This window comes from Primulina tabacum, chromosome 13 (assembly GCF_025594145.1).
Source record: "Primulina tabacum isolate GXHZ01 chromosome 13, ASM2559414v2, whole genome shotgun sequence".
Taxonomy (NCBI): domain Eukaryota; kingdom Viridiplantae; phylum Streptophyta; class Magnoliopsida; order Lamiales; family Gesneriaceae; genus Primulina; species Primulina tabacum.
The window spans coordinates 22,350,686-22,369,680 of NC_134562.1; the positions used below are offsets into that span (position 1 = coordinate 22,350,686).

Below are 18,995 nucleotides of genomic sequence, written 5' to 3' on the forward strand. Positions count from 1 at the left end.
TATGAGTAGTACAAATCAAATCTTTTAAGCCCTCTTCAACTGTACAGTCCATTACATTGAACAGTCTCGGAATCCCTCTCATTCCCGTGTGGGTCGGTTCATTCATGTTCCCTTCACCTAGAAGCCTGCCAGGAGCCGCTCATTGTCCGTGCAACTACTGATGGCACCGGCGATCACCCCCCGCCCTCTTCGGCCCCGGGCCTCACACGCCCACCAGCTTCCGCTTGGTTCGTCCCCGAACCACACCGTACTAAGAGAACCTGGCTCTGATACCACTTGTAACGCCCCAGATTTGACGACTGTCCTCACTGTATCAAGACGAGTCTTTCCAGCGTGCTTATGTCCTCACTCACACGCACCCTGGGAAACTTCCCAGGAGGTCACCCATCCCAAAATTGCCCCAAGTCAAGCACGCTTAACTTTGGAGTTCTTATGTGATAAGCTACCGAAAAGAAGATGCACCTTCGTGATATGAGTAGTACAAATCAAATCTTTTAAGCCCTCTTCAACTGTACAGTCCATTACATTGAACAGTCTCGGAATCCCTCTCATTCCCGTGTGGGTCGGTTCATTCATGTTCCCTTCACCTAGAAGCCTGCCAGGAGCCGCTCATTGTCCGTGCAACTACTGATGGCACCGGCGATCACCCCCCGCCCTCTTCGGCCCCGGGCCTCACACGCGTATTTTCATCCTGCCAAGTCTGCTAAGCTGAAAATAGATATCACCAACTTCAGGCAAAAGGTATTCGAGGTGTTATATGAGGCTTGGAAGAGATACAAATAATTACTCAAGAAGTGTCTGAATCATGGATATGCAGAGTGGGTGTAGATTCAGTTATTCTACAATGGTTTGGATGGGCCAACTAGAGGTAATGTGGATGCAGCCGCGGGTGGTACTATTTTCTCCAAAACACCTGATGACGCTTATGAACTGCTTGAACAGATGACCATTAACAGTTACCAGTGGCCTAGTGAGAGATCTGGATCAAGGAAACCTGATGGATTGTATGCCTAAGACCCGATCACATCATTTACTGCACAGGTCTCGGTGTTGACCACACAGATTGCAGCAATGAACAAGGCAGACCAATCTACGTCTGATGTAGCACTAGTGACTGCCGAAGAAGAGTCCGTTGTGGATGAAGCTCAGTACATCAACAAAAATCGTGGCTATGGAGGATATCGAGGTAATCCTCCCCCTAATACTTATCATCTAGGTTTGAGGAATCACGAAAATTTCTCTTATGCGCACAACAAGAACGTGTTGAATCCTCCACCTGGGTTCAATACACAGAAGGGTGAATGAAAGTCATCTTTTGTGGATCTAGTTGGGATGTTTGTGGCACTTCGGGCACACTGGGTACTCAACGGGTCTCTGAGGAGCCTTCTATTGAGGAATAGGACCATTGCCTTTCGGCGGTCCCTGAAATGGCCTCTTCCCTTGCTGCCCCTGGAAGCCTCTTAAACTTGGTTCGCTGCTGCTGCTGCTGAGGTCTGGGAAAAGAATGGCTAGAACTGAGTCTCATCTTGATAGCATGGAGACACACATGGGGAATATGGGTGCCACGATGAAATCTTTGGAAACACAGATTGGGCAACTAGCCAATGCTTTGAGAGATCAAAATAAAGGACAGTTCCCAAGCAATACGGAGGTGAATCCTAAGGAGCAATGCAAAGCTGTCACACTGAGGAGTGGCAAGAAAATTGGAATCCTTGAGCCTGCTGAAGAGAATGTAGAAATTCTTGTTGAGGAAGATGATGGAAACGCTGTAAGTGTTGGTAAAGAGAAATTAAGGAACCCAATAAAGTGCTTGAACAGCAGCATTTAACGAAGGTGGAGCTTCCATATCCACAGAGGTTCAAGAAGAAAGGGTTAGATGATCAGTTTGCGAAGTTCCTTGAAATATTCAAGAAAATACACATTAACATCTCATTTGCTGATGCATTGGAGCAAATGGCCAATTACGCTAAGTTGGTCAAGGATGTGATGTCCAAGAAGAGGAAACTTCAAGAATTTGAGACCGTGAAGCTAACCGAAGAGTGTAGCGCCATACTCCAAAGGAAACTCCCCCAAAAACTCAAAGATCCAGGGAGTTTTACTATTCCTTGTGTTATTGGTGGTTCTAAAGTAAATAGGGTTTTATGTGATTTAGGTGCCAGTATTAATTTAATGCCTTTTTCTATTTACAGGACCTTGGAGCTTGGCGAGGTGAAGCCTAGCACTATTACTTTGTAGCTGGTGGTCAAATCACCTACATATCCATGATGAATAATAGAGGATGTGCTGGTAAAGCTAGACAAATTCATATTTCCTGTTGATTTTTTCATTTTAGATATGGAGGAAGACCAGGAGACGCTGGTTATCTTTGGAAGGCCATTCTTGGCCACTGGAAAATCCTTGATTGATGTGCACAAGGGCGAGCTCACACTGAGAGTAGGTGGAGATGAAGTTGTGTTCAATATCTACAACACCATCAGAGGACCAAATGAGGTAAGTACTTGTAATAGTATTGATATCATTGATTCATGTGTATCTCAAGTGGGTGCAGGTAGGTTGACGAAAGACTCCTTAGAGAGATGCTTATTGGAATCAGCATCTATAGTGGATGAAGAGGAATGGGATGTGAGAGAGGAGTTGATAGCTCTCAATATGCTGCCTAAAGAAAAGGTTTATGCCAAGCACGAAGAGTTACTTGAGGATGCGAGTAAAGAGGTACCAAAGCATCTCCTGAATTGAAGGAATTGCCGAGTCACTTGTGTTATGCATTCTTAGATGAGAGTTCATCCTATCCGGTAATTATATCTTCTGCTCTTACTATTGATGAGAAAGATAGGTTGTTGAGAGTGTTGCGAGAGTTTAAATCTGCTTTGGGATGGACAATTTCTGATATAAAAGGGATTAGCTCTACTGTTTGTATGCACAAAATCTTGATGCAGAAATCCTATTCCCCCTATGTTGATCACCAGAGGAGGCTTAATCCAGCCATGAAAGAAGTGGTGAGAGCTGAGGTATTAAAATTTTAAATGTTGGTGTTATTTATGCTATATCTGACAGTTCTTGGGTTTCACCAGTGCAAGTAGTGCCTAAGAAGGGGGTATGACTGTAGTGAGGAATGAGAGGAATGAATTTATTTCAACTCGTCCAGTGACTAGTGAGCGAGTGTGTATAGATTACAGGAAATTGAATGATGTCACAAGGAAAGATCACTTCCCCCTCCCTTTATTGACCAGATGCTTGATAGAGTAGGTGGTTATCATTATTATTGCTTTCTAGATGGTTATTCAAGTTACAATCAAATTGTCATAGCACCGGAGGATCAAGAGAAGACTACCTTCACTTGCCCCTACGATACATTTTTTTTCAGGAGAATGCCATTTGGACTTTGCAATGCACCTGCTATGTTTCAAAGGTGTATGATGGACATATTTTCTGACATGGTGGAGGAAAACATGGAAGTTTTCATGGATGATATATCTATCTTTGGTTCATCATTTGATCATTTTTTGCAGAATCTGACACTTGTTTTGCAGAGATGTCGGGCGAAAAAATCTAGTTTTGAATTGGGAGAAATGTCACTTCATGGTTCAAGAAGGAATTTTGCTTGGGCACAAGATTTCAGCTAGAGGAATGGAAGTGGACAGAGCCAAAATCGTGGCAAGTGAAAATCTCCGACCGCAGAAAAATGTGAAAGTGATCAGAAGTTTCTTGGGACATGCCGGGTTTTATGGTCGCTATATTAAAGATTTCTCTAAAATCACTAGACCATTGTGTAATTTGTTAGAGAATGATTCTACATTTATTTTTGATGATGATTGTTTGTAGGCATTTAACAGGATCAAGACAGCGCTAATTTCTGCACCCATCATGATAGTGCCTGACTGGAAGGAGCCCTTTGAGCTCATGTGCGATGCTAGCGACTATGATGTGGGAGCAGTTTTGGGACAAAGGCGAGATAAGATGTTCAAGGCTATCTACTATGCAAGTCACACACTTAATGCAGCCCAACTGAATTACACAACCACTGAGAAAGAAATGCTAGCAGTGTTGTTTGCATTCGACAAGTTCAGAACATATCTCATTGGCACCAAGGTAATTGTTTTCACTGACCATGCAGCTCTTCGTTATTTGTTTGCCAAAAAGGATGCAAAGCCGAGGTTGATACGATGGATACTCCTAATTCAAGAATTTGACTTTGAAGTCAAAGACAAGAAAGGCAGCGAGAACCAGGTGGCAGATCACTTGTCACGCCTAGAGCTGGAGGAAAGAATTGAAGGCTATCAATGAGTCGTTCCCAGACGAACAACTCTTCAAGGTTAATGTTATGAATCCGTGGTTTGCAGATATAGCTAATTTTCTTGCTGCAGGTGAATTACCATCAGATTTAACTCATCACCAAGAAAAGAAATTTCTTCATGATGCCAAGTTTTATCTATGGGCGATCCCTTCGTGTTCAAGAGATGCGCTGATCAGATAATTAGATGGTGTGTAGCAGAGGAAGAAGCATGTATGATTCTATAGCAGTGTCATTCCTCACCCTATGGTGGAAATTTTGGAGCATCTAGAACATCAGCTAAGGTATTACAGTGGGGTTTCTATTGGCCTATCTGTTTAAGCACAATTATACTTTAGTAAAGTCATGTGATAAATGCCAAAGAGTTGGCAATATTTCTAGACGCCACGAGTTACCACTAAAAAATATTTTGGAGGTGGAAATTTTTGATGTTTGGGGTATTGATTTCATGGGTCCATTCCTATCTTCTTTTGGTCAATCTTATATTTTACTTGTTGTTGACTATGTATCCAAATGGGTGGAAGCAATTGCCACCAGTACTAATGATGCTCGGGTTGTTGTTAAGTTTCTCCACAGAAACATCTTTACAAGATTTGGAACTCCTAGAGCCATAATCAGTGATGAAGGTACACATTTCTGTAACAAAGTTTTTAAAACACTGTTGGCTAAGTTTGATATGAAGCACAGGGTGACACTGGCATACCACCCGCAAGCTAATGGGCAAGCAGAAATATCCAACCGGGAGATCAAGCAGATATTAGAAAAAACAGTGAAGACGAACCGGAAAGATTGGGCGATTAAGCTAGATGATGCCTTATGGGCGTACAGGACTACATACAAGACACCTATCGGGATGTCGCCTTATAGGTTGGTCTTTGAAAAAGTTTGCCATCTACCTCTAGAACTGGAGCACAAAGCCTTTTGGGCTGTGAAAAAGCTGAATTTTGATATGGGGGCATCTGGCAAGCAACGACTGTTGCAGTTGAACGAGATGGAGGAATTCAAGAATGATGCATACGAGAATACAAAGAAAAGACCAAGAGATGGCAAGACAAACAGATTCTTCGACGAGATTTCGAACCAGGACAACAAGTGTTATTGTTCAATTCTCGATTGAAGTTGTTTCCTGGTAAGTTAAAATCACGATGGTCTGGACCTTTCACAGTGGAAACAATGTATTCACATGGGGCAATTGAGCTAAAGTGCAACAATGGTCAGACATGCAAAGTAAATGGTCAGAGGGTTAAGCATTACTTTGGAAGTGAAGTGAGAAACAGGGACAACATTCCACTAGGACAACCGAAGTAGAAAGGAGAAAGTCAGGCTGATGACTATAAACTAAGCGCTGTGTGGGAGACAACCCACAATTATCTTTAGCAATCGTTTTATTGTTACTGAGATGTGCCGAAAGGCCAGCGTGTCATGGGCACCTGATGAACCAGTGCTAAAGCCGAAGGCCCCCATTGTTGCCTTCTTTGGAGCCGCCTCTTATACATCCCATGAGTATCCGAACGACGAGGAGGGGGCACAACCACAGCTTCCGCAACCACCACCACCTGCAGCAGCCAGACCGAGCAGGGGAGACAGATTTTGACGACTAGAGACCAAGATGCGGGACCAGAGGAGGTTCTGGATGAGCAGCGCCAGGTGCAGGATTCGCTTCAGTTCCGCACTGACCATTTCATTGGCTATATGATAGATTTCACTTCCGTGCTCGCTCAGCGGTTTCCGCCAATAGGTCCAGATGATCCGATATTTCCCCAGCCGCCTGTATGGCCACCGAAGTACCCGGGACCTTCTTCACAGGCACCAACCCAGCACATGGATGAGGATGACGACGATGGTGATGGCGAGCACTGACGCTCGTCGTGGGAGGTATGATTGTTCCGTTCTTTCCTGTTTATACCTTGAGGACAATGCATACTTTAAGTTTGAGGGGTGATTTGACATTTTGATGCTTTATTTTGAGTTGATCTTATTTTTGAAAAAATAAATAAAAAAAATGAATCATTGTGTGACCGATGATGAGAATGAAGTTATGGTTCTGATAACATGTGTTTATGATAACTTGAGAGTCACAAATTTTTTTTTTTTTGCACTGTCATGTTGTTGATACTATCGATGCCTAGATACAATGTGCACACATGTGATGCTAATTAGACAATGGAGGTTTGATTTTTAGTAATTCTCACACAGCATTAACTGACACTTTTGCAAACACAGAGATGATCTAGGCAATTTTTCTCTATATCTTTGGGCATGTTTTCATTGTTTATTGTCCATTGTTAGCCCATTGAGCCTCGAGTGGATTGAGATGCTTGACTTTCTTTTGTGCACCTATCTCATATATCATTTTGATTGAAAAATGCATGTGATTGGTTTGTATGAGTTGACTAATTGATTGACAAAAATCTAAAACTTGTTTGAACACTTTTCGAGGTGAAATATGGATAAATGTGACATAGGAATGATTTAGGAAATCTTTGGAACCATTTAAGCCTTTGAGCATACCAAATCAACATGAAATATCCCTAGTGTCCCATTTTGAGCCTTCTAAAAATCAAGTTGTGTGTGTCAATGACATACAATTAGCCCTTACTTGTATCTATTCTACATCCCACAACAACTACCTAATGAAGCTTATACACTTATTGTCCTACCTAAATTTTGAGAGAAATAAGTTCATTGGTGTTGTAATGATTCAAATACTCATTGAAAAGCAAAAAAAAAATTGAATGTGCAAAAAAGAGTTCAGAAGGATACTAAAAAAAGAAAAATGATCAAAGGAATGAATCACAAAAAAAAAAAGTGGTGGAAAATAACAATATGGGACATGGAGGATATGATTGGAAAGAAAACAATAACATGATGGGGAAAGAAAATGAGATTGAAAATGATGAAAATTCGATTATTTCTCTCAAATTTTGATTTTCATACCTTTTATTGTAGCCATGAGCTATAGCCTAACGTTAGAAGCCTAAAGACCTATTAATCTTGTCACATTTATCCAATATACTAGTGTAGAAAAGTTGTTCAAGTCAAGCCAATGGATACCTGAGAAACATGGTTAGCAAGTATGAACTTTAATCAATTGCATGTAAGCATCTCATCGTGTCACATCATCGTTTGGTATACTTATGTTGAATACCCATTGAACCAAACAATTATCAATGAAGTCCTTTGGGATCTGTGTAAGTGAATTTGTATATTAATGAAGTGTGGTTTGAACTGAACTAAAGATCTCTTGAGTTTATAAGGCTAGTGGATGTTGTAAATTTATTTGATCATTTGATTGGGTAAATGAACATTGACATATCACACACGCACGTGACTTTTGAGTGATTATGTCGTTACTTGTTGATTGAATTCCTACTTCTACTTTTATTTTGCTCGAGACTAGCAAAAGTTCAAGTTTGGGGGGATTTGAAAAGTGCAATTTGTGCACTTAAATTATCCTTATAATTTGTATAGATTGTTAGTTCTCTTGGGCGGAATTATGCGTTTTTGTTGTTTTTGGTGTGAATTCAGGAATCTGGGTAAGGCGTATTACATGGGCTTAAAAATGAATAAAAATGGCGCTTGGAAGAAAATGGTGAGCTTGGCAGGCAGAGAGATCAGCACATATGCGCGAGTCAGAGGCGCGCATATGCGCGCGAGACACAGGAAGCACGAAGGAAAACAGAGGATCCCGTGCATATGCGCGGAGCTAGTGCGCGCATGTAACGCCCCGAAAATTTTAAGGTCCACGCAAACCACGTGCATGCGATTATTAAATTCTCTTGTATTTTAATTAATTGTTTTAATTGTATTAATTAATTATGTTGTGCATAATTACATGTTTAAAATATATTTTTGCTATATGATTGCATTAAAATCGTATTTTTAAGGATTATTCAAGTGACGATCGAGGAACGGGGACCGAGGGCTGTAAAACGTAAAATATTTTTATTAAATAATTATTTTTAATTATTTAAAAGATGATCGATGCTTTTTATTATTTTTGAAAATGAAGGGTTTTGAGGTGATTTTATACGCCGGGACGTAAATTTTATCGGTGTTGGTTTTTCAACAAAATTACGAACTCCTTGGCAACCCGGCTATTTAATTCACAAACTTATTTTTACCCAAAACTATTTTATATTTTAATTAAAAAACTAAATGAGAACTAATGGGCCTAATTATATGTTAAAGGGGCCTAAGCCTATTTAGTGAAGTAATTAACTATAAAATGCATTAAAAACCCTCCCCAAAACATACAAAACTCACGTCTCACACACTCCATATATTCTGAAACACTTCGGCCAGCCCTACACGAAGCACACACACCACACTTTTGAAGGAAATATTTCGGTAGAAAGCTAAGGAAGGTGATAGCCGCGGTTCTCGCCCGTTCTTCGCAATCGTCAACAAATTTTCGTGCGTAAATTACGCAAAGGCACGCCATAAATCTTCTTTTCTCGTCTGTCACACCATATTACATGTTTTAATTATGTTTGCATGGAAAATATGTTGATCTTTTATGTATTTTCGTTTTTAACCCATATCATGTCAAAAACTTATGCTTTCATGATCCAAACTTATGATAACTTTGCATTAAGGGGCTGCCATGTTAGGGGCTTCATAGGGGACGTTTTTCCACTGGATTTAGTGTCCTTAAGGGCATGAACAAGGGCTGGACAGGACCATGTATCATAGGAAACGAAAATTTAGAGTCCTAGTGGGTTGGGACTCTTTCGCTAGGGTTCACTAGGGCTTGCGGCGGCTTGCTGCTGTCAAGGGCACGACCAAGGGGCTTAGGAGGGTGCTGCCAGGGTCTTAGACAGGTTTCACAAAGGCTGGACCAAGTGATTAAGGGTTGGAGTCGAAGAAGGAGGAGTTCAAATTCTATTAGAACTAGGATTCCTTGTGCAGAAATTCAGTAGCTGGTAGGGAAGTGTTCAAAGGACTAAATGGGCTTGATTTGGGTTGGAAAAGGTTTAGTTATGTGTTAGGAGGCTTTAGTTCAAGTTTGGTAAGTTTTGGTTAAGTTTCGAGTCCATACGAGTCAAAACCGGGATGTACGTTTAAGGTTAAAAACGAATCGAGGAATCTATCGAAAAGCTAGTTTTACGCATTATAAAATTATGAAAAATTAAGTTTTAGCTTAAATAATTATTAGAAGTCTAAGTTTTTAATTTGGGAATTTTATATTAAGGTTTGGTTTAATTCGTGATTAAAAAGCGTTAATACGTCTTATTTAAAGATTAAATTAATAGTCCTCGTTTTAGGCTAAATAAAAATATGAGAAAATTCATGTAGGCTTAAATAATTATTTGGGACATATTAGAGTCATGAAATCAAGATAAAAGTCGAAAACGTAAAATGTCGAGTCTAGGGGTAAAACAGTCTTTTTACACCTAGAAATTAGTAAAGGTCATGGCAGTGCCCTAAATGCCGTTTTTATGATATTATGATCATTTATAATTGTTTATGAAATGTTCACGATTAACTTATGATTTTTAAATGTCTAAAGGATTTGTATGATTTTAAGAAGACATTTAAAATACATGTTGCATGCTTGGTTTCAAAAATGAAAAACGTAATGATATTCATGATTTTTCTAAAGTGATGTAAATGAAGAATGTTGAAGGATGTGAAATAATTGTGACTAATTTGTTAATGTTGGCGACGTCGTGAGGGTTATGGTCCCAGTGGGAGCCCGACGATCGTGTTTCCATCATTGCGAATATGTGGTAATGGATATGTAGTAATGGTTTTGTGGTAACGGAAGAATGTGAATATCGTGAGGGGAAAAGGCCCCAGAGGGAGCCCATTTATGGGAAAAGGCCCCAGAGGGAGCCCCGACGATCGTATTTCTATTCGAATCATGATAGGCCAGGGCCCAGTTGACCGGTGAGAGTGTTGCTGGTGTCCCCCGCCGCCCAGTACTGTGGTTTTATGTAGATGGATCCATCGACCCTCATGAGCATGATCAGGAAAGTCACAATTAACGATCTGAATTCAACAAAAGAAAAGAGAAAAAGAAAAGGAAAATGTTCATGATCATGTTAAAGGTTTTATGTCATATCATGTTGAGGAAAAAGGAAAAAGTTAAGGTTTATGATTGCATGTCATGAAAAAGTATTTTATGAAAATGTTTATGTTTAAAGTTTATGTATCATGAAAATGTTTACGAAAATGTTTATGTTTATGCATCTTCATGAAAACGATATTTTAAGTACAAGTATTTTTCACTGTTATATGTTAGCTGTATTACGTAGTTCTTGTTATAAAGATTATGATGTGTTGAGTCTTTAGACTCACTAGGTGTGATGGATGCAGGTGAGTTTGAGGGAGGACGTGACGAGTGATTTGACTGGACTGAAGGTGCACACAACCCGAGGACCAGCGCTACATTTTCTGCATTATGCTTTATGATTTAAGTTAAAGATTTTGAAGATTATTAATTTATGCTTTTGAGATATTTTTGAGAGGTTTAGTATGGGCCTTACCTTTCAAATTATTGCTTTTTAGGTTTGGTAAAACAGTAGACGATTTTACTTTACGACTATTTCACTCGAATTTTTAAATACTAGTTGATTGAGGTTTTATTTTAAAAAGGGCAAAATATTTTATAAAAATATTTTCATGTATTAAGTGAGTTGGCCGAAATATTTAAAAAAAAAAATTTCCTAGTACTTTTAAAGCAATAAAAAGGGCGGACGTTTCAGCGCATATGCGCGCGAGCCAAATTTCCCCACACACAAACAGAGAGTATCGTGCATATGCGCGAGTCTTTGGGTTTAATTAGGTTTCGTCGTGGACTTTAAAAGGAGGAGAGAATTGATTCTAAAATGCGGACACAGCAGGATTGAAAGGGCGAAAAAAAGTCAGAGCAAACGGAGGACGAAACGCGAAGAACGGAGACAGAAGACACTTAATCCGGATACGGAGACCCACTTTCATCTCTCTTCAATATGTTTCTAATTCGGTTCTTTACTTTTACGTTTTTAAATATTACAAACAGATTTTGTTGTGATTTAGATTCGAGTATGAACTAATTTTATTTTCTAGAGATTAACGTAGTCTTGGTCGAACCTATGTTATTGGATTTTTGAATTTTCATTGAATTAATCTATGGTGTTTATTTGTGATTTCATACCTTTAATGCTTTTGGGTTACTGGCCATAATTCGATTGATTAAATAATTAAGATCTAACACTCGAGAGAGGGGATTGAAATTAGGATTGGGAAATCACATCGTCAAATGTTTATAACGTGCAAAAGACGTATAACTCTTGTGAATCCATAAAAAGAAAATTTTCTGGATATATTATTTGTTACTTGATTTTGAATAGATATATTAAAATCAGTAATAGATAATACAGTTCTATTTATCACTTGAAAAGGGGAATAGAAAAATTGTGTGTTCTTGGTTAATAAACATGACGAGATTTAATGGTATGTTAGTCAATTTTAATTTAACATAGGGGAAACGAGACGAAATCATATCTCTAGATTGATTTAATCATTGAATTTCAACTGTGTGCTAAGATTTACATGAATCGTTATTTTCTTTGAATTGATTATAAACCATCTCATTGATTTTTTTAAATAAATTTGAACTATGTCAATTATGGTACTTAATATACAGTTTTAAATAATTACTCCTCGTGGGATCGATATCTGTACTCATACCAGTACTAAAAATTGACATCATACAGTTGCGGTAGTGAAAATACGCAACAGGTAATCCCTGAAGCACATCTGCAGCCTGCTGTTCTGACATAGATACTTGTTGCGTTATATCAGAGCAAAGAAGAGGAATTTTAGACCATACCCAAATATGCAATAACATATAACAGAAATTGTTAAATGATAAGAAAAATTAAGTATAACAAAAATAATTACCGTAGAAGTGTAAAAATACCTGCAATATCTGAATAGGCCCACACAAATCGATATTTAAACCCATAGATGTGTCGCACAGCTCTCTGTAAACATATGCCAACACAGCAGAACCCCAACTAAACGTATTCACCATTTCTATGTCCTCAAGAAATTGCAAATAAATAAGTTTCACAGCAGCACCTTCCGAGTCCGGAAACATACAGCCACCAATGATTATTAATGTAACACAATGGGAATATTGTGTCAATTTCTCTTAAGTGCTTTGATCATTAATAATATTATTTAGACAATGGTCTCGCAAAGTGGTCAGATAAAGGTGTGCACCTTTAATATGAGAAGATGTAGGCGTAAAACCCAACCAAGTTGCGCAGCGCTGTTGTAACGTATGTTTGTCGTACGCGGTATCTACACCAGTGATGGGCATGCCATCAATATTCAACCCCCAAATAAGGGCAAATGTAATATCCCAACCTTTTATCCTTCTATTGTCAATGATGTTATTCATTGGTTTGGTGTTTTGGATATATGGTTATTGTGATGGTTCTTGTGTACAGTTGTTGGAAGGGTTGGTATTTCATATTATGACATCAATATGGTTATTGTATATTCATGGTTTATCATTGTAGGGTTGTTTTTAAGGAATTGTTATGGTTGTGAAGGTTTAATGGTTGAGATTGTGTGGGATGGTTATTTCTTGTTGTTATGTTCATTGGAATGGTAAAAGTATGATTATTGTTTTGGTGTTATGTTTCTTAGTTGGTCATGGTTTATTGTAGAGGCCCGTATTTAGTATTTGAAAATTTAGGGAATAATTTAAAATTTTTCTCTTTAAATAAATGACATGCCTCATCCATAAATAAACTGATAAAAGATATAATGTTTAAAGTAGCAGCGGAAGTAAATAATATTTTCAAAACCACAACTTAAAATAATTCTTCAAAGTAAAAACTGAGTTTGAACAAAAATAGTAAATGATAAACATGAGGTCAACGGGTTCCTACTACTGCCGACCCAAGCTAGCTCACTGGTCCCCGCCCTCGGTCCCCACCTCATCAGTACCTACAACAATCAAGTCTAGTGAGTCTAAAGACTCAGCATGCATATATCGTGAATAACAAGTAAAATATATCGTAAAATTTCGTGTAACGTAAAAACATCGTATCGTAAGGCGTAAGGTGAAAATCGTGTCATGGATAATTATAAATACGTGAATAATTGATAATCGTACATAAAATGTTTGCTCGATAGAGCCTTGTCATAAAATAGCATATCATAATTTTCTGTTGAGATAATGTTCTACGCAAGTGGCCAATAACATAACATAAAATAACACAACATGCACGCCTGATCAGACTAAACCACAGTATACTGGGTGGTAGAGATCATCACAGCCCTTGGACTGGATATCCGTACCCATAGATGAACATGAACTGGTCGTAAGTCACCGGGTGAAGTAATAATCTCATAAGCTGAATCCCATAAGCATGAGGTGGCCACAAGACATATCGCATATATCTCAAAAATAAACATTTTCTATTTTTATGCACGTAATATAATTAAAATCCTATTTTATTTTACCAATTGAGTTGGATCGTTCCCTAGGCTCAGCTGCGACCGAATTCTGACATGAGAAACATGCAAATACTTTTCTCAACTTGACCAACATATCATAACCGAACCAAAAACGAGACAATTACGCCCAACAAACTTAGTATCTAACCATGACTCCGTACCAACCCGAACCAAGATCGAACCATCGTTTAGTCATGATTAAAATACACCTAAAATATTGGAAAATATATATCAAGGGCTGTAATACACGAAAATTGTGCATGGAGGCCAAAATCATGAAACGATCTTTCGAGAGTCACTTTAGCACATCGCACCGTAAATTCTCGTACGACCTCTAAACTTAACCAAATCACAAACGGCCAAAAACATAACCTTCCTAACTCAATGAGGTACTGTCCAGTCCAAGGACATAGGCTAAAAGCCAACCAAGAACTCGAAACAAGCCTCTGAACCAAATCCCAAGCTGCTGTCAAAACAAATGCAGCAGCAGCTGCTGTGCTTCCTTGCTTCGTTTACAAGGCTATTGTCAATTGGGTCTTGAACCGCCAGGCCAGAACCTCTTACCAAAATCCTAAGGTTTGGCTTGAACCATGGCTAAGGGCCCTAGGCCAACCACAATCCAAGCAAACACCCAAGGCAACCGAAATTTTAAAACGAGAACACCAAAAATCTGTACTGTGATGCATTGGTTCGCTTGCTGTCTTTCATCGTTCCAGTAGCCATATGATTGACCATGGCTCAATCTAGACATCATGAGGTATTGTTTGAACCATGGCTAAGGGCTAAAAAGCCAACCAAGATCCACACAAACCCCAAAAGTCGAGACCACACACGCTGGAAAAGAAAGGGGATCGAAGGGGGAACGCTTGTCTTGTTTTGTTTTAAAAACCGATGGGACTATGAACCAAACCATGAAAGGTCATCTTGGTCACGTCCTAGAAATGCCAAGGAGGGGTTCTAACCATGGCTTCAGCCCCTAGGGCATCCAAGATCCGAACCCTCACCTTAGGCAATAAACCATGCAAATCGAGACTCATAAATTGCAACATGGAGAGTTGCTGTCAAATCTCTTCCTCCAGCGTGTAGGGGCTGGAACCAATGGACTAACATGACCCTAACATGCCTTAATACATGTCTAGATGCAGCCTTGAACGTCTGGAACCGAGCCAAACCCTGAAACCATAAAAGCAATACCAAATGTGAAGCATGAAGAGAAACCGAAAAAAAACTGCATACAAATTTTCGAAGGTGCTGTGATGATTTCGGTTTTGCCATAAAAATCATGGAAATGTGATGTTTAAAAATCATTATATGACTTGATTGAAGAGAAACGAAGGACATATACATTCCTTGATTTTGTTTTGAAGAAAACAAAAATGATACGACGACACGGCGTGGCGGAGACGAAGTTGCTTCTCTTTTCTCTCTTATGTTTCTTGTTGATGGTTCACGTTTTCAGCAGTTGCTCCTACTGATATTATCGAATGGAGGGTGGAGAGGAAATGCTAGGGGGTGAAGGGGAAGGTTACCAAGATGAATAAGGAGTCAAGGAATGCATTAAGGTAGGAGCTATAAGTGAGGGATTTGAATGGCACAAGGATTGATCTCCTTCCTACTTGGTGCTTCGAAAATTGTGGGATTTGGGGAGTGTGTTGACCGAATTATCTAATTCAAATGATGGTAGGGATATTGTTTAATTATTAATTAGTGGGGATTTAAATTGAAGGAATTATTCTACCATGAAGGGTTAAGGAAAGAATCAACAAATGGAGAGTTGTCAATCATAATTTAAATATACAAGGGGTGGCCGAAATTTGTTAGATAAATGGAGGGAAAATATTGCTTAAATTCTTGAATTTTAACTCTTTAAAGTTTTAAACACTTATTATGTATTTTGGTGAATTAATAAATTAAGTTAGAATGGTAATTTTCTTTGCATGCATGGCTAATTCTTAAATTAAATTTACTAACATGTTAGGGTAATATTTTCTTGAATAAAATAGGCTTAGATTAATTTATCTCAATTGGCTACACATTTTGATTTAGGCTTTTAATTAATTATTTGACATAAAGGAACTTGTTTACTAACTTAACTTCAATTAATTAAATAGATCCTTAAACATTCTTTTACATTAAAATAAATTATTCATTGGCTTAAATTAAATTTTTGGAATATTTTGTTACTATTAATCTTATCCTAATTCTCCAACTACAGTCCGGCCTCGCATATTTAACCGAAAAGATAAAACTAAACTTCTGCGTAAAATAAATAATCATAACTCAAAAAATTTAAAAAGAATGAATTTAAACCCTCATGCATAAAAATCATTTTAATTTAAATAATAGTAATTATGCATGGCTTATACCTAGTCTGATTTAACGGGTTCTACAACTCTCCCCCCTTAAAAGAAATTTCGTCCTCGAAATTAAAACTTACCGAATAACTCGGGGTATCGACTCTTCATCTCTGGCTCAGATTCCCACGTAGCTTCCTCCTCCGAATGATTAAGCCATTTGACTTTCTCTAGCTTCACCAGTTTGTTCCGAAGTTTCTTCTCATGTCTGTCTAAGATTTGCACTGGTCTCTCTTCATATGACAGGTTCGGAGTGAGCTGCAACGGTTCAAAGTTCAAGACATGTGAAGGATTCGCCATATACTTCCTCAGCATAGAGACGTGGAACACATTGTGTACTCCGGCCAGATTCGACGGAAGAGCAACACGATAACTAGCATCCCAACCCTGTCGAGGATCTCAAATGGTTCGATGAATCTCGGACTGAGCTTTTGTTTCTTCCTAAATCACATGACACCTTTCATAGGTGCTATCTTCACAAAAACATGGTCGCCAACGACAAACTCTAGATCTCTCCTCCTCTGATCCGCATAATTCTTCTGTCAACTCTGAGCAGTCCTCAACCTATCACGGATCTTGACTACTACGTCGGCAGTCTGCTGAATGATCTCCGGACCCAATTCTGCTCTCTCACCTACTTCGTCCCAATAAATAGGCGATCTGCACTTACGACCGTACAATGCTTCATACGGAGCCATACCTATAGACGACTGGAAACTGTTGTTATAGGTGAACTCAACCAATGGCAGCTTCGACTCCCAACTCCTTGAGAAATCGAGGACACATGCACGGAGAAGATCCTCCAAAATCTGGATAACTCTCTCTGACTGCCCATCTGTCTGTGGGTGGAAAACTGTGCTAAACAACAACTTCGTACCCATAGCCGAATGCAAACTCTTCCAAAATGAGGAAGTGAATCTAGGATATCGGTCAGACACGATAGAAACGGGAATACCATGAAGTCTGACTATCTCTAGGATATACAACTCGGCATACTGAATCATGCTGAAAGTCGTCTTAATAGGCAAGAAGTGCGCTGATTTGGTAAGACGATCAACAATCACCCAGATAGCATTTGATCCTCTCACTGACTTCGGCAAACCGACAACGAAGTCCATGGTAACATTCTCCCACTTCCACTCGGGAATAGGAAGAGGCTTGAGTGTACCTGCTGGTCGCTGATGCTCCGCTTTCACTAGCTGACACGTCAGACACTCGGATACAAAACGCCTGATATCCTTCTTCATTCCGGGCCACCAATACAACAACTGCAGATCTTTGTACATCTTCGTACTCCAAGGATGAATAGAGTACGGCGACATGTGGGCCTCTGATAAAATATCTGCTCGAATAGAATCGCTGCTCAGAACCCACACTCTGTCTCGATATCTCACAATGCCGTCGCTAACTGTATACAAGATACTGCCCTTGGCCTCATCTCTCTGCTTCCACTTTGCCAACTGCTGATCTGTTGACTGTCCACTGCGAATACGATCTAGAAGAGAAGACTGAATCATCAAAGTAGATAGACGGGGAACTCTACCTCGAGGATATGTCTCTAGATCAAACCTCTGTATCTCAAACTGAAGGGGTCTCGAAATCACCAAATGAGCCATCACTGCGACTTTCCTGCTCAGTGCATCCGCAACTATATTAGCTTTGCCCGGGTGGTAGCTAATGTCACAGTCATAGTCCTTCACTAGCTTCAACCAACGCCTCTGACGCATATTTAGCTCTTTCTACGTAAAGAATTACTTGAAGCTCTTATGGTCGGTAAAGATCTGGCACTTTTCTCCGTACAAATAATGCCTCCAAATCTTCAAAGGAAAAAACTACGGCTGCCAACTCTAGATCGTGGGTAGGGTAGTTCTTCTCATGTATTTTCAACTGAAGAGAAGCATACGCTATCACCTTCCCATGATGCATCAACACTGCGCCTAAACCGAGCTTCGAAGCATCGGTATACTAGACAAATTCTCCGGGCCCTGACGGCATGGCCAATAATGGTGCTGAGATAAGAGTTTGCTTCAAAGTATCGAAGCTCCTCTGACACTCATCACTCCACACAAATTTAACATGCTTCTTTGTCAACGATGTGAGTGGAACTGCGATAGAGGAGAATCCCTGAATAAACTTTCGATAATATCCTGCTAGCCCAAGGAAACTATGGATCTCTGATGCATTCTGCAGTACAACCCAATCTCTGACTGCTGCAACTTTCGCTGGGTCTGCCTCGATACCGCTGCTAGAAACGATGTGACCTAAGAACGCCACCTTCTCTAACCAGAACTCGCACTTACTGAACTTTGCGAATAGTTTATGCTTCTGTAGGGTCTGAAAAACTGCGGTCAGATGCTTGCTGTGATCCTCTTGATTCTTTGAGTAGACGAGAATGTCGTTTATGAATACTATCACAAACTGATCAAGATACGGCTGAAAGACGCGATTCATGAGATCCATGAAGATCGCTGGCGCATTCGTCAAACCGAATGGCATCACAAGGAACTCAAAGTGGCCATAACGAGTCCTAAAAGGAGTCTTGAGAACATTGGCATCTTTCACCCTCAACTGGTGATAACTAGAGCGCAGATCAATCTTTGAGAAAACTGAAGCTCCCTGCAATTGATCAAATAAATCTTCAATCCTCGGGAGTGTGTATTTGTTCTTCACTGTAACACTGTTCAATTCCCGGTAATCAATACAGAGCCTCATCGAACCATCCTTCTTCTTCACAAATAAGACTGGCGCGCCCTATGGTGAAAAACTCGAGCGAATGAACTCCTTGTCGAGAAGTTCCTGAATCTGCTTCTTAAGTTCTACCATCTCTGTCGGCGCTAATCGGTACGGTGCTTTTGAGATCGGTGCGGTACCTGGCATAAGCTCAATAG

General features: G+C 39.6%; 1 protein-coding gene across 1 annotated transcript; it reads left to right on the forward strand.

The window, feature by feature from the left end:
* The first annotated feature begins 1,504 nt into the window (after positions 1-1,504).
* On the forward strand, positions 1,505-3,623 carry LOC142521915 (uncharacterized). Its single transcript, XM_075625088.1, has 6 exons — positions 1,505-1,768; positions 1,819-2,127; positions 2,190-2,208; positions 2,333-2,712; positions 2,937-3,008; positions 3,198-3,623. The coding sequence occupies exons 1-6, from the start codon at positions 1,505-1,507 to the stop codon at positions 3,621-3,623; spliced, it is 1,470 nt and encodes a 489-aa protein (XP_075481203.1).
* Positions 3,624-18,995: the final 15,372 nt, after the last annotated feature.